The sequence below is a fragment of the Lagopus muta genome, chromosome 3 (genome assembly GCF_023343835.1).
Source record: "Lagopus muta isolate bLagMut1 chromosome 3, bLagMut1 primary, whole genome shotgun sequence".
Taxonomy (NCBI): domain Eukaryota; kingdom Metazoa; phylum Chordata; class Aves; order Galliformes; family Phasianidae; genus Lagopus; species Lagopus muta.
Window position 1 is genome coordinate 11,744,336 of NC_064435.1, and position 22,836 is coordinate 11,767,171.

The 22,836-nt window shown below is 40.9% G+C and overlaps 1 protein-coding gene across 3 annotated transcripts in view; it reads left to right on the top strand.

The window, feature by feature from the left end:
- Positions 1 to 5,433, top strand: part of TMEM65 (transmembrane protein 65) — a 30,288-nt gene extending 24,855 nt beyond the window's left edge. For all 3 annotated transcript variants that reach the window (XM_048940271.1, XM_048940272.1, XM_048940273.1), the window contains 4 exons: positions 134 to 188; positions 1,333 to 1,375; positions 2,309 to 2,414; positions 4,302 to 5,433. In XM_048940271.1, coding sequence (XP_048796228.1) covers positions 134 to 188; positions 1,333 to 1,375; positions 2,309 to 2,414; positions 4,302 to 4,397 — 300 coding nt within the window. In that variant the 3' untranslated portion in view covers positions 4,398 to 5,433. The remainder of the gene's footprint in view (positions 1 to 133; positions 189 to 1,332; positions 1,376 to 2,308; positions 2,415 to 4,301) is intronic.
- Positions 5,434 to 22,836: the final 17,403 nt, after the last annotated feature.

Genomic DNA, 22,836 nt, shown 5'->3' on the forward strand with positions numbered 1-22,836 from the left:
GCGGATCTAATAGAAGTAATGTCCATTTGTCCTTTCAATTTTGACATAAGCAAATAAGTGATACTTTACCAATTGAATTGATACTCTGTTTTAAGTCCATATCCATCAAATAATGAGAACTCTTATTTTTCAGGGAACCCAAATAGAATTGTCCATTGGAGTTGTCCTAGGAATCTCAACCATGGCAGGCAAGTAATAAAAATGGAGTATGCATAGACTGATGTGACACATTCTTGTATTTTAGATTGAAAGTAGGCCACAGGGCTTGAAATGGCTCTTCTTTAGTCTTGAAGCAGCAGTCTTTCATAATAAATAAGAATGCGTTCTCTTTGCAGAAATAGGATTTCATTTCAAATCCATTCTGAAATTCTTGGGGTTTATTTGTTTGTTTTAATCTAAAAGTCCAAATCCTGGGTCACTTAGAAAAGTACATTTGCATTTCTGTAATGGAACTGCTTTTAAATTCCCCAAGATCTAATATTAATGTACCTATTTGTGAGTGGCTGTTTGCTTGCAGTGCTAAGAGCAATGTTTGATGTCCCTCTGCTGTGTTGTCCGGTGTTCTCAGTGATTTTCCTGCCTCTATGCAAGGTGCAGAGGCAGCTCTGCTCTCCAGCGCTTTGCTAAAACTAATGAGTTCTGCTTCACTGCTTCTGTGCCTTGGCAGTGTGAGAGGGAAAAACTGCTTATGAAATGCAGGTGTGGCATTGCTTGAAAGCACACAGATAGCTTGGATGGAAGTTTGTACAGCAGAACAAGTTAATCTTCTGGAAGTTTGCAACCCTCCATTGCAATGAAAGACAGTCACAAGCAAGAGTATATCTTTAAGATCTCCTGTGAAATCATGTATTTTAAATGTGTAACTTTAAAGTGTTACATATTCAATTGCACATAATATTTATTCCTAAGCTGACACAGTGTATAGAAATGATGCCTGCTTTTGAATTGCTGAACAAAGCTGTATATGCTCTATTTCCAGTGCTTCTGTGCCTCTCCAGGCACTGCGGGGCTTTTTTGGTGTGCAGTATTAGCTGGTGAAGTTCAGCTGTGTGTGGCCATTGTTGGCTCTGATCTGAAAAGTTTTTATGCCAATTTCCAAGTCATCTTTTTGCATTTGTGAAGTCCTCATGTAAGCTGACAAAAATGTCGCTATTCTGCTGCTGTTATTCCAAGTTGTGATGAAGTCAGAAGATAAGCTCAAAAATAAAATTTCTTGTAGTTTTCTCTGCAGTGTGTACTGATAAGAGCCAGGGCCAATAGCAGTGGGTGTGGAAGGATGTTGGTTGCTTTTATTCTGTATTAATATTTTGGCTTCTTCCCTCTCATCACCAGCTGCTGCTTTGGGAAACCTTGTTTCAGATTTAGCTGGACTGGGGTAGGTCTGAATTTAAGACTGTTTTTTACTTCTTTGTAACCAGTGTTGGTGTTGCTGAACTAAAAACATACAAACTGTTGAAATTGTGTGTTTTTTTTGGGTTTTTTTTGGTTTCTTTTTGTTGGTGTGGGTGTTTTCTTGTTGGTTGGAGTTTTTTTTTTTTCCTTCTCTAGCTCTAGAGTTGTGCTTCAGTAAACCACATGACATTGGATTATATTATTGAGGCCAAAACTGCAGTGCTGCAGTTTTGAAACAGAGACTAACTCTTCCTATTACATATTGTATATTAAGTGATAACATTGGGATTTGGAATTGGTGTTTAACATGATTCAGTGCTGCCATGATAGAATATTACCTCATCAGGTTTTCAGATCTGAGCATGTAACAACACATGTCCTTCTGAGATACAGCAAGAATTGCAGATATAGTTGCTATATCTGAGAAGAAGGGAGTAGCTTCAGATCTAAATGTATCTATTTGTTGCCAATAACTCTGTTGGATATAAGCAGATGCATTTCGCTTTTTGAAAGGAAATTTCCAAGTGGATCCTAAAATAAAGTTGTTTCTTTCATTTTCCCTCTACTTTTTTCTTCTGCAAATAAAAAAAGTTATTACAGAAAAGGGTGAATGGTCTGCAACGTTTTTCTTGCAAGGATTACTTGCAAGTAGTGCACAGTAACATTAAAGCCATCTTGTCTTATTGTTTGAAGAACTTCTGGAGATACGGCATATTAAATCAGTAAGAAAATTAATAGATTTACATTGATTGGAAAAGTGTTAGGAATTCAAATACTTCCCTGTATTTACCTCTCTGTGGCTTTATCAGTGTGCTGAAGGAAAAGCTATTTTTCAGTGCTTTAAATGGTTCAAAATCCTTTCCTGAAAACACTCTCCTATCCCAAATAATTTCTTCTTGGTTTCTAATTCTTCCAGTCTTGCAGGTTATGTAGAAGCTTTGGCTTCACGGCTGGGTCTCTCAATCCCTGATCTGACGCCCAAACAAGCTGACATGTGGCAAACACGTCTTAGTGCACACTTGGTAAGTAACCTGCAGGCACTCCTTGTGGGGATCCTTTTTGTTTTAACCAATACAAGATAGCTCCTTTTGTCACCTTTGCCATTAAGTATTTAATAGCTGCCAACACTGTGCAGATTTCCTGAAAGGTTTGGTTGAGAGCCTGTATCGGCATCAGCAGAATGGATTGTTTTGGGCTTGGGCATTTTTTTGTATACAGCAAGCCACAGGTGGCTGGTAGTATGGATGATCTCTGCAGTGACTGCATGTATGCTGTGCAGTTACCTTGCTTGAGCTCTGGCTGCTGTCTGCTAAAATGCCCTCAACCTTACCTTTAGTAATTTAACCCCTATACATTCTTTATCAAGTGCTTGTTAGCTGTGCATCTGTGCTATTACATACTAGTTTCTGTTGGTTTGTGATTGGTTTATATACAAAATTAACTTTTAGCTGAATAAACCTTAGCGTTTGAACAGTGTTCACTGCTTGGGCTTACCGTAACTACTACAGTTTTGGGGCATTCACTTTTTCAGATGCATTTTTCAGGATGATTACTTCGTGAACGTCAGCTTCACCAGTAATAATGTTAGTTTATTTTGGTTAAAGAAATGGATTATTAGAAACAGTGTAAGGGAGCAGATAATTCTTTCACTTTGCCAGAACAAAATTTCATGTGGGAAAATCACTTAGCAGATTAAAGGGAATAGAAATAATGCTTTCTCAATAAAAGTTAGGAAAAAGTCTACTTCAAGCAGCAATACATGAAGGCACTGAGCAGGGAAGAAGTGGTATATTGTCAGTGGGCTGCCCTCTAGTCTGTCCAACCTACAAGCTTTCTTACTGGAAGCTGAGTGACCTCATTGCAGCCTATCAATACCTGAAGGGAACCTACACCCAGGAGGGGAGTAAACTCTTCAAAAGGGCTGACAATAGCAGGACTAGGGGAAATGGATCCAAGTTGAAGGAGGGAAGATTTAGGTTGGATGTTAGGGGGAAGTTCTTTACTAGGAGAGTGGTTAGGCCCTGGAACGGGCTGCCCAGGGAGGTTGTGGATGCCCCGTCCTTGGACGTGTTCAAGGCCAGGTTGGACGGGGTCCTGGGCAACCTGATCTGAATGTGTATGTTTGGTGGCCCTGCTAGGCAGGGGGGTTGGAACTACATGATCCTTGGGGTCCCTTCCAACCCGGGTGATTCTGTGATTCTGTGATTCTGAGTCTGTGGCATGAGTCTGTCATTCTATGACAGTTTGTTCGCAGCACTTTTCTGTGTAAAGAGTTCTGAATGTCTTGGTCTCTTTGCTGGCACTTCTTTCCTGTCTTTTTATTATTTACTGCTGCATGAAGTTTCTCAGCACTATTCATTTGCTGCTGCCAACATGCCTTCAGACGTTGTCTTTAATTTCTTTCCTCTCCTGTTAACTTTTATGTCTAGGTAGATTGTGAAATCTTTTCCAGTTATTTATTTTTGTCTTCACCCTGTGCCTTTACAAACTGTCACGTTGCTCACTTCTGACCTTGATAATAATTTGCATTACCAGATTTAAGCGAATGCTTCTTGCAGTTGTGCCTTAATTTTGTTTATCCTTCCCCATCTTCCTGGCCATCATTCTAACCCTTTGAATCTTGAGCTCCTCACTTATTTATCACACGTGCATCTCCTGACGAGTCATTCATTCATTTATTTAGAATTGCCTTTTATCACACAGGATTATCTTTTAGCACAGGATTTCTTAATTTGCTGATTACACACACTTGTCTCTGTCTCACAAACTGTTTCGAGTCTGCATGCTTGGAAAAATGTCACTCCCTACCAAAAGCTAGAACAGATTGTTCATTGTCTTGATTTTGGTGGTACTGCACACAAATAAGTAATTGATCAGTGAGAAACTTAATTTTTTCCCTCTTTCTCTAGGGTAAAGCTATTGGAGTGACCATTGGCTGCATTTTAGGAATGTTTCCTTTGTTGTTCTTTGGCGATGAGGAAGAAAAACTGGAAGAAAAAAATTAATGTTTTTACGAGACGTACACAGATGTAAACTAATGTACCTCAATTACTCAATTATGCTGTCAATATTTAGGAATTAACAGACAGTAAAAATGTATAGACTTGGGAACAAAACCTTCAGCATGTCATTTTATGGAAACACTAATTTATTGTGGCTTTGTTGTGTTCAGTACTTCTTTTTATAAGATACCATTTAGCTTTCTATTTAATGTACATTTTTGAAGTGTTTTCCCTTATGGCAAATGATGTTTACCACTTCCCCTTTTGACATTATTCTTTAACAGATTATTACTTTAATAGTCCACTGTGGATGACAGTAACACTCTTGAGTTGCGTATTGGTTGCTTAACAGATGTAATTGCATGACAAAAAATTTGCAGCTGTTCATCAGGTCCTTCAATACAGATTATTAAGGAGGTCAGTTACGAGTGATTTGAAGATCCCTCACTTGACAAGAAGGCTGAGTGCCCCCTCACCAACTCTCATTCTGCACTGCCTTTACATCAGGTATTTCAGTGATCAGCATCAATCTAATTTGCTTTCTTTATAATTCTGAATCTCTGAATTGTCATCTGAGGTGATCATTCTAATGCCCTGACCAAGGTAAGTGAATGCAGTATAATATCCTTTCCAAGTTCATCTTTAGTGGTGTCTTAACTCTGCCTTCTGTACTTCTGTATTAATGTCTCTTCTTTCCTTTTTTCTTCGTGATAAACAATAACTTGAGAATTCAGTTGAGGTCTCCTTCAGCTTATCTTCCTGAGCTTCTCATGTATTATCAAAGAGTTCAGATTTCCTAATTCAAAAACACTTTTTTCTTTCTTTCTTTAAAAAAGTTCTGTTTAAAGTGAGGTGTGAATGGCTGATGGGGGCTGCCGAGGCTGGGGAGCCTTTCAAGAACCGAATGAGTGTTGGCATTGCACGTCTGTGATGGGTGGCTTAAACGAAACAATAAAATATTCATATGCTGTCAGTCTGGATTAGAGGACCTGGTTTGCAGATTATAACGTCGGATTTATGATTAAACTTTTTTTTTTTTGCTGTGAGACTTCTGAAAAAAAAAGAAAAAAAAATAAGACTTGAGGCCTTCTTCCTGTTCCTGCCTTTTGGTTTTGCAGTCTTATTTGATGTATTATAGATCTGACAGTGCAGTCACATGTAACTGTGCTTTTTTATATGTTCATAAATTATAATTACACTTATCAAGAGAATTTCAGGATCCACTTTGCCAAATAACAATGCTAAGCTGATAACTATTTGTTCAAGGGGGGCTTTCTTACCTCTTTCAATACCATTTGGAAACAAGATTAAAAGAGGGACAGCCTAGGCACTTTGAAAGTTCTGTCACTGGAATTGTTAGCACTTCTGAAACCAACAAATAAATGGTTTAAAAGAAAATTCCATCCCATGATTTTTATTTGCTATACAGTCTTATTGTAACCTGGACGTTTACAGAGCTCACTGCTTATCTCTTGGCCATAAATCTGTCTTCTCTGTTCTAATTTCTAGAAGCCCCTTAAACAGCAGCGCTGAAACTTTGACACCAAGCTTTAATGAAGGTCACCATGATAGATCTCTTTGTGAAAAGCAGGCTCTGAAAACTTGGAGACAGTAGGCCTGGTAGCATATGCTGTCTTTTGTGTGTTAACCTAATCCGGACCAAACTGTAAAACTGAAAGAAATCTAGGCTAAGCAAGAATAACACTAAATACAGAAGTGTTCTGGCTTGCACTTTCAAGGTGGAAAGCTTTTCTTTAAAAACAACAACAACAGCAACAACAAAGAGGGTCCTGTTAGAAGATAATGCATTTCCCAGGAGTGGGTTTACAGTATGTCAGTAATAAGGTTTTTTTGCTTGTTTTTTTGTTTGTTTGGTTTTTTTTTTTAAGTTTCATTGAATTTTATTTTTTCAGACGCCCATGTTTGCCTTGCCTTAAGCTCTGACTTTTCTCCCTGTGTATTTCTGTTTCTGGTATGTTTCTAGAAAAACTGTATGTATTTTCTTTTCTTTTCTTTTTTTTAGTTGAAATACACATTAAAACAATTTTGCATAACTTTTTTGCATTTTTTTTAAATGAGAATTCCAATGGTGTTTCCCATTGCAATACTCGGCATCTTCATTGGAATCTTTCACGAGCAGCCAAACCTCTTTCTTTGCTGTCATTCTAACTGGAGCAGTAATTTCATCACTCTTTTTCAAAGGTCTTAAGAATAATCAGCAGGCTGTGCCAGCTCTTGCTGTAGCATTCTTTTTATGATGGCAATAGGAAAGCTCATGTACTATTGCTCAATAGTTTGTGCATGTAAATTGATGGCATTATATTGCTGTATGTCAACCTACTGTATTTCAACCAACGCCTTTAAGGAGAACTAATGAATACCATCAAAGAAATCAGTTGTGTTTTGATATCTATTTGATATTTATAAATGTGGCGGGTGACACATGATAAGAAACCTTGAGTGTTTCAGGTGCTTGTATGATGTTACAATCAAGGTGACTTTTTGGGTTTCAGTATTTGACATAAATGAAAACTCATTTGAGAAACATAGTGGCTCAGAAGGTTGAGAGAAAGCGTTTGTTGGGGCCAAGGTGCAACCCTAAACACAGTAGGGGTGGTTTGCTTCACCTGTGGGATCTGCTTTTTTGTGGATGTGGAGTTGTTTCATGCGAAGTAGAAGATTTGTGCCTGATCCTAAGGTGTCTCCTGATAATGAAAGAATTCTTTTTCTGGTGTTTATAGTTGAAAGAAATCCCCATTGCTCTGATCACTGTCTTAAAAATATGTAACTGAAAAGACAGAGCAATAACAAAAGTCTCCTCTTTGTTTTCTGTTGTTTTCTCCTTCCTTAATAAAAGGAAATCAGACACTCTCAGAGTTACTGAGCAGCTTTAGTATTACTCTGTTTTTATTCTGTCAAGCTTGTCCTGAGTTAACAGGAGTTTTTCTTGTTAAAGGGCTGGTAGACATGAAATTGTGTTTATTTTAAAATACTGTATTTTATTGTAACTTAAAATGTAAGTGTATTTTAATTTTTACTGTATGTTATCCCTAGGGAGAAAGAAATGCATCTGATAATGTGGTTACCCAGTTCTACTTGCTAATATTTTCTCATTCGTGTACTTTTACATAAATTATTTGAATTCCAAAAATGTGTTTTGTATTGTCTTTAATTAAATTGCCAAACTTTCTGTAAACTTTTGAATTACAGCAGATCTGTTCTGTTTCTTTATTAGACCACGTGCTGGAGGGGTCATTTAATGTCTTGTGGACATTTGGTCTCAATTAAGAAAGCGAGTTTATTATGTAAATTTTAAATGAGAGTCCCATTGTCACTGATGGAGGAGATTAGCACCAAGGAGTAGTTTACTTTTGTCCTGCCCTGTTTGGAGGAGAAAACTTCAGCAATTAAAATGTTTGTATGGTAAGTTAGCAGCATTTCTGCTTCATATGAGAAGTTCTGTAGTAACTGAAGTTTGTATTTTGAATTCTCCTGGACTTTGGAGCTCTCCAGTACTTACAGCTGTCACTAATCCAGCCATCATACTCTGACAATTTTATATGGTGTAGTGATAAGCTGACAGAGTGGCTGTTCTTAAACTACAGGCCTTAATAAAGTTTTGAGGAGTTGTTATCCTGTGCTGTCTCTCTTATGGTTCTGGAGTATTTTGACCTAAAACCTTAAGAGAATGGCCATGGATAATCTAGGTTGCAGTTAGTGATCTTGTAATACAAATTCAAGCTCCTGTTTGAGAGTTTTTATTTAATGTTTGTCAAGGCTTTTAACCTTTATCTCAGTGTTCAAAAAGGACCCTTATCATCTGGAGTGTCTTTCAAAATAGCATTGAGGGGAGTGGGAAGGGTTTGTGGTAAACTTGACTGCAGAAGTCCAGTCAAAAGCAGAAAGTTGTTTTGTTTTACTTTGAAAGACAACTTCCTCTCTTCACAACCAAACCCACCCTCTAGGCAAATCTGTTCACTTCCTTCTCCAGGGCCCCTAAGTGAGAGTGGTCAGGAGCATAGCACATGCATGAGCAAGGCAGTCTGTGTGCCTTGCATGTGTTAATTCAGAACAATTACCTGGGGTAGCAGTATGGGGTGCAGAGCGTTACCATAGGATGTTCTCCTGTAAATAGATGATGCCAAGATAGGCTGCTTGCAGCAGATGAAGAGAACTGGCTGGGAATATTTATGGTTTAACAGTCTTCACCTTAGTAGTCACTGAGCATCTAAGCAACTGGTTTAAATATAGACGCAGCTATGGATACTACTCCAGTCTCAAGAGTTGCTCCTTCTGTCTTTGGGATGCAGCTGTCAGAACAATTATAGAATCATTAAGGTTGAAAAAGGCCACTGAGATCATCTAGTTCAACTGCAACCCATCACCACTGTGCCCACTGATGTTCATGATCTACGGCAGTGCTGTGATTTTCCTGTGTATGTGATTTGTACCAAATACTGTGTGCATAGATAATGCCTGTGGCACTGACAAGTGCAGCAATGATAGCTGCTTCCCTGTCTGAGCTATCTTTTATGCAGTAAATTGCAACACAGTACAGTAAAAGAAAATGGGAGGAGTGAACTGAAGATTTGAACCAGCTGTATGACCCAGTGCAGTTTGTACACCTTTGTTCGTGAGCTGTAAAGGCAGCTCTGAAGATTGATCACAACAGCCTTCAAGATAACGTTGCTGTCTATAGCATACTGATTTCTGTGTCACTGATCATGGTCCTTAGTAATGCTGTTTAATGGTTAACATTGTAAAGGTTCTAGTTGTTTGGTAACAACTCCATCATAGGTAGACGGCCAGAACAGAGGTTTTTTGGCACATTTTCTTGGTTTCCTGGAGCCTACCAATAGCAGATTTGGAGGTGAGATGAGTAAAAAATGCCACTGTATCTCTGTGTCATTGCAAGAGTCAAAAATCTGTACAGGAAAAGAGGTTGCTGTGTGTCCAAACTTTTTCCTGCGTTAATAATAAAGAATTTGGAAGAGGAGTGCTTCAATGTGATAAATGTGTTTGTATTTTCATCTTTAAACTCTTGACCTATACTGTTGCAGAACAGCTATAGCCTGTCTCTTATCTTCATAAGTATTAAACCTAAAAGCATTTGTAATGAGTTTGATTGTTCTGAGCAAGTCTTCCTGAAATACTACTTGAATCTAGGGGAAATGAAGTGTCCCCCTCACGCTGCTTTTTCTCCTAAATACTGCATAGAACTTATGAGTGTCCAGTGGATAACTTGTCCAATGAATGTGAAGCCAACTCTTACTTGTGTTGGACTCAATGTCAACACATAACTCCTGTTCACTGGCTTGTCTCAGTGATCTTCTCTGGATGAATCCAGCTTGCAGTAGGAAGATGTTTTTGGATGGGATCTGGTATTGTTCACTGACTCCAGTTCCAGAAAGATTAAAAATCATGCAAATTATCTTGTGTTGCCTCAGTCTAAATTCAGTTTTCAGTATTTGTATTTGAACCACTTTACAGAAATTGCTATCGAGTCTCTTCTTGCTGTGCTGTAATAGCAATCTCCTCCATTTTTCCTTCCTCAAAATCTTGATTCTTTGCATCTTGGAAGAAGCAATGGCAGCTGAAAGGAATGAGATTTCTCTGTTTGAACGTGAAGGCCATTTATCTGGAAACTTAGATTTCTCTTCTGTGAACGGCGCTGCTTATTGAATCCTCTCGGGATCTTGTGTTCCAGGCTTGAGATGGCTCCACTTGCAGATGCCAACACTTAAAGGTAGTTTGTATTAGGTGAATGTCTGTCCTTAAAAGGTGAAAATGCTGGTCAGAGTGATGTTTTAGAAGGTTCAGTATTCATGTAGCATCTGTCTTCATCTCTTATACTGGAAGTGGAGAAACAACACTTTACATGGTGTCCTGTTTAAGAAGAAAGGCACTAGACGCTGACCATTGTCTGTAACTATCAGTTAGGTCCAAGGCATTTCATAGTTCCCTGTTGCAGGCTCCTTTACCTGGGATTTCATGACTTTATTACTGCAAGAGGATTGGGAGCACTTTGTGTGTGTGTGGGCAAAGACTTAAGCTGCTGTGCAGTATCATACCTCTTTGAAATTATTTACAGTTTTAAACCTGATGTATTTTCTTTAGTTTTGTTTTCTTGATACTGTGTATCAGTGATTTGTCTTCCCTTATGAAAAGTGCCCTATGTTTTTGCCTGTAGGCTGTAAGTCATTCCAATCCTAATTATTACTGATGGATAATAATAGATTCTTTTCAAGTGGATTATGAAGTATGCTGAGTGTGGGACCATTAACTTGTTAGAAAACATGTATCCGAAGAGTTAGATTTGCTGCATTAGACCTAGAGCTGCTGCTCCTGTTGGGAAGAGGCCATCATTGAGCAGAATGGCAGTGTGGTAACAGGAATGTATTCTTGTCTGCTCAGCATTGTGGCTTGGGTTTGGCAGGGTGATCCCTTTGCACACTGGTGATACTTCTCTTTTGAGAAGATGGCTCGTGTGTTTGTTCCACATAGGAACGAGGAGGAAGTGGAGGAGAGTGCGATTCTGTCAGGTCTTTTTCCCTACACAGGAGTGCATAGAGCTTCTGCTAAAAGGTGAAAATATAATGGTTTGAATTCGTGCTACTTCTCTGCTTTTCTCTGTGCCTCAGAGTGCTTTCAGCCTGCTGAGAAACTGGAAAAAAAGAGCTCATGAGGCTTCTCTCCCTGTGTGGCTTTTCTGTACATCTCAGCTGTTTAGCTGCTGATATTCTACACGTGGAGGTAACAATAAAAGGAGAAATGATAGTAACGTGTGCCCCTTTTGAACACAGGAGCTCTTGCATAAGATAAGTCCTTGCATAAGGAAAGTGATTACCGGTGGTTTATCTTTTCAGTGCACATAAAAACTAGTTAGACGTTAAGGGAAAAGAGCCCATTTTTGTCATTTTTTTCAGAATGGATGCAGCTCTGCAGGTGACTTGTTCTGTTTCTCTTATTCTTGGTTCCCCCCCCCCCCCCCAGCCATTGCTTGTGCCTCTTCATGCAGGAGCACTACGGGGTGCGGATTTTCTTCCGCCTGTTTTCACCTTTCACTAAAACCTGTGAGTGGCCGCAGGACTGGGAGAAGCTGCTTCCAGAGCCATTGCTTGTCGGTTAATGTAACAAGTGGTAATGCTGTTGATGAAACACAATTGAATCTTGATTGTCTTTGATAGTCTTTTCCAGTTGATTTGTAAGTGCAGTCATACAGTAGAGCATTCTTTCTGGGAAAGCAATTTATTTGGTGGGATCACATTAGAATTGTGAAGGTGGCAAGATGTGAAATAGGGCAGTTGTTTTTGTACGTATTAAAATGAGAGGAGGCTTCTCCCAGTTGGTATTGGGAACCTGAACGTCATTTAGAATAACTGTCTCCTTATCTCTGCTACAGATGAATGCATGGGCTCTGTTTTAGGAAATTAAAATGTCCTGGGAAACCCAAAATACAGCTGCAAGTCATATTTCTCCAGGTCGGTCAGATGATATGTTGTTGTCTTGTTGGCTCAGGCACCAATATCCTACAAGCTCCAAGGATCGTGCAAGTTTTGAGCATTCCTGAAATGGCATTTCTCTGATTTCTGTGTTGCTGCTGTACTTCATCTGGGTTATGTATCCCACTGCCCCTTTACTATAGAATATACATAGGATGTCCCAAGCATGCAGTGTCTTGACCAAAAAGACAATGTTTATCCTTACTGTATGTTCTGTAAGCCATGGTGGCTCTTTGGAGTGTATTGTAGTTTCAGGCCTACCTTTTGCTCAGTTTGCAAAAGTTCAGATTTTCCTCGCCTGTGCCCTTTGCTTTTGATCCATTAAATTATGAATTGTGTGAAACACATGGTATATGAAGTTGACTTTATTTCAAAATGAAATCATCAACTCCTTGCCTGAAAACTAGTTTTTGTTGTAGAGAAGCCTAGAACTTTAATTGCAGTTGGAGTGGCTTGATGGCAAGGGCAGTGACAGGGAAACAAATGACATAAGACTTTACAGCAGGGAAGATCTCTTCTGTCTGATTGTTCCCCGTGACATTCTGTGTGGGTAGCAAATTACAGCTTTTGGTTTTCATTTCAGCTTCTGTGATAGAAAATGCAAATGCCACGTGTGGCACAACAGCGGGGCTCTCTGTTGTAAATGACTATGCCTGAAAAGTGCAATCTGTTTAAAATAATGTATTTTATTGATGCCTGTGGGTTGTGGCTGACAAACAAGGATCTTAAGAGCGTATTTGTAACTCGAATGTTGTTAAATGCTGTCAGTTGCTGAAAAAGGCTTAGGGATCCTGGTGAATTAAAAACTTCATGAGCCAGCAGTATGTACTTATAGGCTGGATGGATGGTGGTATCCTGGGCTGCATCAGAAGAGTGATGGGCAGCAGGGAGAGAGAAGATTGTACCCCACCTACTCTGTCCTTGTAAGACCTCATCTGGAGTTCTGCATTGAGACTTGAGGCACTCAGCACAGGAAGGATGTGGAGCTGTTGGAGCGGGTCTGGAGGAAGGCCATTGAGATGGTCCAAAGGTTGGAGCACCTCCACTGTGAAGACAGACTGAGGGAGCTGGGCCTGTTTAGTCTGGGGAAGAGCAGGCTGCAGGAAAACCTCACTATGACCTTCCAGTATTCAAAGGGAATTTATTAAAAGGAGGGAAATCAACTTTTTACAAGGGTAGATGGTGTTAGAACAAGGGTGAAAGGTTTTAAACTAAAGGAAGGAAGATTGAGATTAGATGTCAGGGGAAATTTCTTCACTGTGAGGATGAGATGCTGTGGATGCCCCAGACCTGGTGTTCAGAGTGAGGGTGGATGGGGCCCTGGGCAGCATGATTTTGTACTTGATCTAGCTGTTGGCAAACCTGCCTGCAGACAGGGAGGTTGGAACTTCAAACCCCAGGCATTCTTTGGTTCGTCTGAAAGTTGACATCATGTAAGGCAGACCAGCTAAAAGCCAGCAGTGTGAGCTTGCAGGTAACAGGCTATGTTAGAGGTGAGATTGAAATGTCAATTTGTGGGAATACTCTGCATCTGCCTGTTCAGTGTGGGGTCCCTCATTTAATGAAATCCTGAAGAATGAAGTAAGAAAGGAAGAAAATTCAAAAAGGAAGTGAACTCTTCCTTCAAGAGCTCAGAGAAATACAAACCAGTTATTAATTTTATTAAAATAACTAAGAAAATGACAGCAGCAATATTTGATTGTGGCAATCCCACTGATTATTATGAATCTGAAAGGTTTCAGAGCTGCATCTGATGAAAACCACTTCAGTATGGGTCGTGTATTGGCTCGACTCTAATTTAAACTGAGTCATAGTAAGGAGAAATCATTAATTTTACATGTGTTATTTCTTAATCTTTTTATTTCCCAGTGCAATAAGGTAGGATATTTCCTGTACTTGAAGTCTGAACAAAAGTGCTGTTTGTTCTGTTCTTGTCATTTAAAGTGGTTTTTGAAAACAACAGAGTGTATTTTTTGTTCCTAGGTGATAATGAATCTAACATGTAATGTGTTTAGAAACAGTCTTAATGGTTTTAGCTGGATAAATGCTGTTAAGATACTGTCACATGTAAACAGAAAGCTTTTATTTTTCTCACTCTGAATCTGAAATGGGAGTTGTTGTTAAAAAGCACTTTGTTTTCCTCCTTAATGGCAGTCTGTGTTTCACGTGGTCTGGGTGATAATTACTACAACACTTCTGTTTACAATTTAGCTTTCTTCATAAGAGATCTTACCTGACACAGTGGAAGGTGCAGTGGTAACTACTTGTCCACTCTGCAGGTACCATACTGGCATGGTTTCGTTTTGTTCCCTGCTTCCTCTCTGGAATCAGCACGCAGTCTCCTGTAGCTGTCTGTTACGGCTCTGATTTTATATGCGTCTTGGTGATTTGCCCTCAAACGTTGTGAAAGAAACTTTGAAAACTAATCTACTACCAAAATAATCTGCACAGTCACCAATTCTTGCATATCAGATTTAAAATGCTCTGATGAAGGCCCTTGAAATAGAAGTCGTCAGCGTGTGCTGTGACTCACACATGCTTGTGATCTGGTCTAGCTGAGTAATGAATCTTTGTTTCAGTTCCTGTAGTTTTTTGGGTTTTTTTTTTTTCCTCTAAGAAGGATTTAAGAGATTCCCTGATGCAGCTCTGTTAGGTGATTGGGTGCTGATGCCCATGTGCAATCCAGGCCCAGATTGTACCTGCAGAGGGAATACCATCTCTGCATTGCAACTGCCCCAAGCTGCTGCCCTGACAGCTGTGATGTGCCCATGTGAAGTGAGCAGCAGTGTCCTGTGCTGGCGTAGTGCCTGGTGGGGCAGCTCCTGTTTTTTGTGCCTATGAAAGTGTAGGCCACGTACGGAAAGGCTGGAAGCATAAAAGTCACTCATTGCATCCTCCTGAGGTCAGGCAGATGTTGCTGAAGAGTGCAGTATTTCTAGACCACTTTTCAGCTGCTGGTAAAAATTTCCCAGTGAATATCTTTTCCTGTGTCAATATGTCTAAATGTAAATGATGCTGAAAATGCCTTAGATTGAATTCAGTTTACATTGAAGTCAGGTAGTGGCACTCTGAGTGAAAGCTCTGTTTGCAGGCTCAGGCTTGCAGAACAGCTAAACCAATTTTCAGCTGTGACTCAGGAACCAGTTAGCTAAGTGTGGTGCCTGCTGGAAAATGGGTATGACTTTTAAGAAGGCACACGTACTGCAGGACAAGCAACAGCCCCTTGTGTCACAGTTTGTACATCTGGAACCACCTCTGATTCAGTAGTTATTGTGGTTTCTGTGTACTTCATCTTGCATCCTCATCTAATCTTATTCTGGGCACATTTTTCTGGTATCTTCCATTTGGTAATGTTGGTAATGGGATGATTGTTCGTATTTCCTCCAGAGTAAACAGTGGTGGCACAGAGGACAGGGTCTGCACCTTCTCAACGTATTCTGTTTTCATGGAGGTTGTAGGGATGCATAAATGTTAGGAAAAAAAGAAGGAAAAAGAACACTACTACCAAACCAAAATCCTGCCAACCCAACCCATAGCTGCTGATGCTACTGTCTGTGCCTGTCTGCTCTGGCTCCATCTGGCAGTTGTGTGCAGCATGTTGTGGGTGTATTGATTCCATAGTTCTTCTGCACACTTTAATCTACAGCTTTGATACCTTTTGTTTTCATTAGTTTCCTTTTTTTCTCCTCACCTCTATTTTTAACTGTTCTTCAGTTCACTGCTATGAGTTAGTGCTCCAAGGCACCATGTCCAGTAATTCTTCCCTGTGTTTGGTGTATACACGCTGGAAAATACACCAGTATTGCAAAGAAATCCCTTCTTTTAACCACTCTTAGTCACTGCTGGAACACACTGCTCTCTTCTGTCAGTTCTACCAGTGCTTTCATCCCACATAGCGCTGTCCTCTCTGCAAGTAAAAAAGCTCCATTTACCTGTGCTTATAGTCACAGAATAGAGTATTTCAAGAAATGCCACAAGATAGCTGTAAAGAGTAGGAAAATTTTACTGCCTTTCCCTTTCCTTCCTCCTGACGTTTCTCTGCAGTCAACTTTATCTCGACCTTCCTTACTGCACAGAGCAAATGTTCTTCATTTTCTGTCACCTCTGAGCTTCCAGCCCTGTGGGCTTCCAGCACTAAACAGTTGTTTCCAATTTTGGCTGCATACGCAATTAGATTTTTACTCATATTAAAAATGTGTGCATTTCCTCCTAACCTCTTTGAGTTCTTACAGCACCCTGTTACTACAGGAATGTTACCAGTAGTGGAGGGTGAAAGTGCATTTGTTTCTTAATATTTATATTTTACTTTGTCTTTTAAATGCCAGCTATGTCAAAATAATTATTCTTGGCACAGAAGGGGTTACTGACTACCCAGTAAAGAACATCAGTATTGTTGCTGTTTCCTCCACTGTCTTTGTCTGTCTCCTTCAGCATTATAAACTGTTGCATATTCAAAACATGACATCACACTTATTTTTCTAATCTTAGAAACAGTGAATCAATTCATAAGCTGACAGTTTTGCTGGAGGAACCTACAGCACATCAACTTGTTGTCCTGTTTGGAGGGTAGACTGTCTCACTGAGCTATGGCTGTCAGAAGTTGTATCTCTGAGCCATGTGGAGAGGGAGATGTCTCCGGATGATGACTGTGTCTCTGCTTCCAAAGAGGAAGGTCAGCTGGCTAAAAAAAACCCCCCAAACATGCACCAACCTGTAGGCTTCTAGTAGAAGGTGAAGAAAGTGGAAAGCTGCTGGCTTATGGCTTTTGAGCTGAAAACTGCTTTCTGTCTCCTGTGCTCAGGGTATACACCTCATTGTGGGCTGTAGGGCTGTGTTTGAAGGATTGCTGCCGGGTAACTTGAATCCTGAGAGGACAAGAGCTAGCAAAGACCATCATACATCTAAGGCAGCTGTGACCCAGCCCAGTGAAATGAACACTTGCAGATCTGCTTGGTAGGGCTGTCCTGCTTTTGTTCCCTTGACTCCTGTGATTTGGCTGCAAGGTGATTTTGATGCATGGCTTGCAGGTTCTGGAAGGTTACTGTCTCTGCAATTGGTATAGATGAAGAGAAGAGCAATAGGGATGGATGGGGCAATTTCTTTTAACTGACTGCACTTCAAACTTGGAGCAAGCACAAAGCTATAATAAAGTCTTTCACCTTCAGCACTAGATGCTATTAAATTGAAAATAAAGGCATTATTTCTGGTTGTGCGGGATTGGCAGGCTCACACTTCTGTTGGCAGGTAGCAAAAAAAGCTGTTGTCCTTCACTGGAAAAAGGGGGAGTCTGCTGCGTTCTCTGCCTGAAAGAAATGCTGTGTGTCATCTGTACTGGAGGTTTGCCTTAATGTCGTAAATCAAGTGACTTCTGGAACATCAGCTCAGATTCTTTGCAAAGCTGCTTTTACAGTCTCTGGTTCTCTGTAGGGCTTGGGAATCTGGGCCAGAACCAATACTGGTAATGGTGCGTCAGGTTGTCTAGGTGATTTAGGCAGATTTGGCAGGATTGTATCCAGAACACATTAGTAAATGGAAAATTTGCTAGGACTTCTGCAAAATAAATTGAGCAGATGGTAAGGCCTCAGTTCTGTGTCTCCTAGCCTGTTGCTCCACAATATGAAATGCTTAGTTGTCATTAGTACATGGCTGTCTTGTGTAAGAATGTGTAGTGAGTATCTGGGGAAGAAGGGAGACTACATTTCAGCTCGAAAGGCAAATGGGATCCTGGGCTCCATCAGGAGAGGGGTGGCCAGCAGGGACAGGGAGGTGATTGTCCCTCTCTACTCGGCTCTTGTGAGGCCCCACCTGGAGTACTGTGTCCAGGTGTGGAGCCCTCAGTACAAGAAAGACATTGAGATTTTGGAAAGGGTCCAGAGGAGGGCGACTAAGATGATCAGGGGGCTGGAGCACCTCCCCTATGAGGACAGGCTGAGGGAGTTGGGCTTGTTCAGCCTGGAGAAGAGAAGGCTGCGGGGTGACCTCATTGCAGCCTATCAATACCTGAAGGGAACCTACACCCAGGAGGGGAGTAAACTCTTCAAAAGGGCTGACAATAGCAGGACTAGGGGAAATGGATCCAAGTTGAAGGAGGGAAGATTTAGGTTGGATGTTAGGGGGAAGTTCTTTACTAGGAGAGTGGTTAGGCCCTGGAACGGGCTGCCCAGGGAGGTTGTGGATGCCCCGTCCTTGGACGTGTTTAAGGCCAGGCTGGACGGGGTCCTGGGCAACCTGATCTGAATGTGTATGTTTGGTGGCCCTGCTAGGCAGGGGGGTTGGAACTACATGATCCTTGGGGTCCCTTCCAACCCGGGTGATTCTGTGATTCTGTGATTCTGTGATTTCCTTGAGCAAAAGCCCTCAGTTACGTTTGAGACTAAGACACTGCTGCCATAGAGGCCTGCTGAGGGCAGAATCACTGAGGTATGTGAAGATGCTGTTCAGTGTCTCTTTGCAGCAGCGTTTTGGATGGAGGGCTCACGTTGTATGAGAGGCAGCACCAACATAGAGTCAGGTACAAGGTTCCATTAACCTAAAAGTTGAGGACTTCTTGTGGGCATGTGATCATTTTGGGTAATTGATAATAAAAGCTGACTTCTTTGCCAGAACTATGACAAATTACAGCATGATACTGAAATTGGGGAAGCTTCCACCTTTACTGTTTTCATGTGCCCTCCGCCCACCTGATAACACTCACTCATCCTCCTATCTCATGGTTACAGACCCTCTTGCTGACCCAGTGGTTCACCCTTGATGTGGGTGAAGAAACCTTTTTGAGAACCTTTGTTTGTTCTGAGGACTGATGGCAAGGAATACTACTGATGGCAAAGGATTGGTACAAGCTGTGTGGCACCACAAGAGGTTGGGGTTCATACCATCAACAGAGAGCTGTGAAGCTTTTAAAAATGCATTTGGCACTGGAAATAATTACTGTCACAGCAGTGTGCTAAATCCAACTGCTCATACTGAACACTCGCTGCTATAAAAGGGAGGATTAAATATTTTCAGCATCTTGCATCTGGTGATAACAAGAAGGGTAACAGAGCCAATGGGGAAGGGAAGTGGGATGAGAAGAAGGCACTGAAAGGTATGGTGGCTGAAATGGGATGTAAGTTTTTGTGAGCAGAAGTATATTGTGTATATGAGGGATTCCGGTGGTGGAGCTTTACTTAGAGTGGTGGGTCAAACAGGGAAGTGTGGAGGAAACACTTTTAGGGAGTCAAACATGGGCTGATCGTGAGGGGGGAGGAAGTAATAAACCAGCAGGACAGAAGACAGGGAAACGAAGAAGGACTAAGAACTAACTTCCAAGAAACGGGGAGAAAGAATAAAATATTCTTCAAAAATCTCACCAAGTGAACCAGGTTTATTAAAACATCTGGGGATGTATGGTCATTTATGGATGCTAAGGTGAGCAGCAGGAGTGGTGGTTTTACCTTGCTAGTGCTCTGAGTTCTGAGGGTGGGTGAGGAAAGGCTGGATGTTGTGTTGAGGGACATGGTTTAGTGGGAGCTATTGGGAATAGGTGAATGGTTGGACTGGATGATCTTTTAGGTATTTTCCAACCTTGGTGATTCTATGATTCTATGAGTGTTGCTGTGAAAATCAGAGAGACTTTGGTTGAGGAGTTTGAGGGGAGTGTATTTCATTGCTTTGGCTGACATGATTAAAAGGTTGGGATCTGCATGGTTTTCCTTATGATCCCCAGGGTTTGGATTGCTGTTGTATTTTTTTTTGTAAATACTTAATCCAGCTTACTTATACTTAGACCATCAATAGCAGACCTTACAATACTTAGGCCAGCACACGTGTTTGAGTTTCAAAATGGAAAATGAATAAACTGGAAAAATTTTTTTGTGATTTAGTAGCAGAGAGAAGTCAACAAGTTTCTCTTTCAACTGGCTTTGAACAGAGCCGTTTTCATTAAGATGCACATTTCAGAGCACTTTGATCTTCATTATTAATCTTTATATAGATTATGAATTCAAGTCAAGAGAAAACAAGGTTAAGTCAGTGTAGGAATACATCTGTGGTATATTCCTTTGGCAGAATAGCACATTTATCTTCATAACATCTGTGTTGAAACGTCAGCTAATGTATTTTTCTCGAGGAGGTAAGGGGAAGAATAGTTACCTCTTCCATACCAACCTCATGTTTATGTTTTATTATAAAGGCTGCCCTGACAGTAGTGCCTTCTATTTTATAACGTTGGCCCACAGGATCAGAGCAGGTATTGGTGATACAGCAGTAGAGGTTGAGCCTTCTCACCTCGTCCTGTAACAGGTTATTGCTGTGTGACAGATGGCAGCAGAGGGGAGGTGTGACAAAATGGTGTCTGACACAGAAGTGTGTATGGAATTGAATCCCTCTGTGCAGAAAAGAATTGCATCCACTGTCGTTCATCAGTGCTTGCTGAACATCTGTGGAGACCGAACAGTGGATGTGAGCACTGTGAAGTGGTGGGTGGTGCATTTCAGCACTGGCAAAAGTGATGTGAAAGACAAGTTATATTCTTGAATGTCCACACACTGCTCTCATTCCATGAAATTAAATATCTCGATCAGCTCATCCACACAAGATGGCTAATGGTGGTGACTGTGTTGAAAAATAGTGTTTAGTTTGCTCTGTCACATAGTGGTTTTGTGCCCTCTAGTAGATGTTGCAGCAGTTTCTATGGAAATAAACAGGAGACATTACTTTCACAATGACCTATGTCGTTCTTATCAAGCATAATTTGAATATATATCGCTTTAGATGAGCATCTAAACTGACTTGTAATTCAAGGATCATTTTTCCTCGTACAGGAGATGCACCAGGCACTTAGACATCTCTGTGGCCCTGCGTTGCGCTCTGTCCAATGACGGTGCTTCATCGCCATAAAAATAAGTGTTTTTCAGTCTTTCATGGTATTTGGTGGAAAAGTAAGAGAAAATGAGCTTTACCTAGCTGAAACTTTGTTGGCAGGTAGTTTGCCGGAGAAAGAAGGGCATACTTTTTTGTGAACTCTCTGCAAGAATTACAGTAGGAGGGTTTTGGTGGTTGAAGCCTGGTTTGGAAAAAGGGGCTTTTAATTTTCTGCTGGGAATGAGCTCCTGAAATAGCAAACCATGTGCACTGTAATTGTCTGTATGACATACCACAACTGGGGGTGTTTCCTAGAAAAGCTTCTGTGCCTCAGCAGTAAACAGGACCAGGATCTTTGTTACTTTTAAAAGACTCTCTGATTTTCTGCTTATTTGTGTTTCTCTTCCCTTCTGGTGTGAGTTCTCAAAGACATTGTAACTTCCCTGGTCAGCAGCCTGAGGGTACAACAGCTGCAGGGCCCACCTGCCGGAGAGCTGATCCCTATGGAATGGGGCAGTGCACGTGAGAAATGTGGTCCCATCCTTCTGCAGCTTGCAGGGCTTGGCATGAGATAGCTTTTTTTCTCTTGGTCAGGTCTGTCTCATTGGAGCCACTTAGCTTTTAGCCTTTTGTAGCCCTAGTTTTTAGCAGTTATTTTCCAGTAAGACAATGGAAATGGTTTTAAGCTAAAAGAGTGAAGATTTAGCCTGGATATAAGGAAAAGGTTTTTGTAGGAGTAGTGAAGCGCTGGAACAGGTTGCCCAGAGAGGTGGTGAATTCCTGTTCCTGGAGATATTCAGTGTCAGGCGGGATGGGGCTCTAATCAACCAGCTTTAGCTGTAGGTGTGCCTCTTCAGGGGATTTGGGCTAGATAGCCTTTGAGAATCCCTTCTAATTCAAACATTTTTCCTACCAACGTGGGAAACATTCACTTTCAGACAATAATGTGGTGGAACTTGAGTGTTCTGTCTGATTGAGAGGTAACAGCAGCAGGAATGGAGGTTTCTTGTTGTCTGAGAAGAAAAAAGGACGAGTTTTATTCTAAGCTGTCTTCAGTATTAACTTTGAGATGTAAGAATGGCTGGGAAGGAGATCTAACCTGCAGTTGCCTAGTAGTGGGTGTAAGGAAAGGACTGGCTGTGATATAGGTCAGAAGGACATTTGCCACTGGAGCTTATGAAATACCATCTGCTAAACAGCAATATTGAGTTCCAGGCATTCCACCAGTGCAATCAATGTGAGAGTGGGCTGTGGGATTCCAGTGGGAGAAGAGAATGGATTTATTGCTGTAAATAAAAAAATAAAGGAAATTTTAAAATAAAAACTTCTGCTCATCTTCAGCATTTATGCAAATGGTAGATAAGAAACATGGATTGTCCGCAGTGAGACTTTAAAGCTGCTGGATTAAAACGCTGGAAAGCAGAAAAGCTGTTATTTAATTGCAAATCAAGCCTGATTTTCTTGAATATTTCTGCTTTTCATTCTTCTGTTGCTTCACAGTGTCTGTGGAGCATGGGGGAGGCTGTCAGATAAACTGTGGTACACAAAGTAGCAGTGACCTTGGGTGATGCATGAGTATGACACAATGCAAATGCTATTTCACAGAATCATAGAACAGTTTACAAAGGAAAATAGGCATTAAATAGTTACTAACAAGTGTTTGTGATAATTTGCAAACAAGCAAGACATATTATGGAGTAAGGGTCACATTTAAATTCTTAAAAGGCTTAATGAGAATCAAAATGGTATTGCAGTCCGTGCTTCTGGTGGCAGTTAATGAAGGGTTTTTCATTTGGGGTAACTGTCTGCTGTGCCTTTGTACAGAGGTGTTTCAGATTGTCAATGAACTTGTCTCCAGCCCTGGGTGGAGTGATTAAGCAGTGAGACCAGAGATAAGCAAATGTCAGTGTGCAATGGAGAAGGGGCAGCCTGTTGGAGCATCATGGAGGTGCTTAAATCCATCAGTAGAGATTAGAGATCATGAGAGCAGCAGCATTCAGCACGGTGAAAATAGGAGTCATCCGTTCAGACTCTCCATCTGCAGGAAGGATGCTGATAGAAAGAGAAGAGATTTAGATGCCTGAGAAAATTGAGAATGG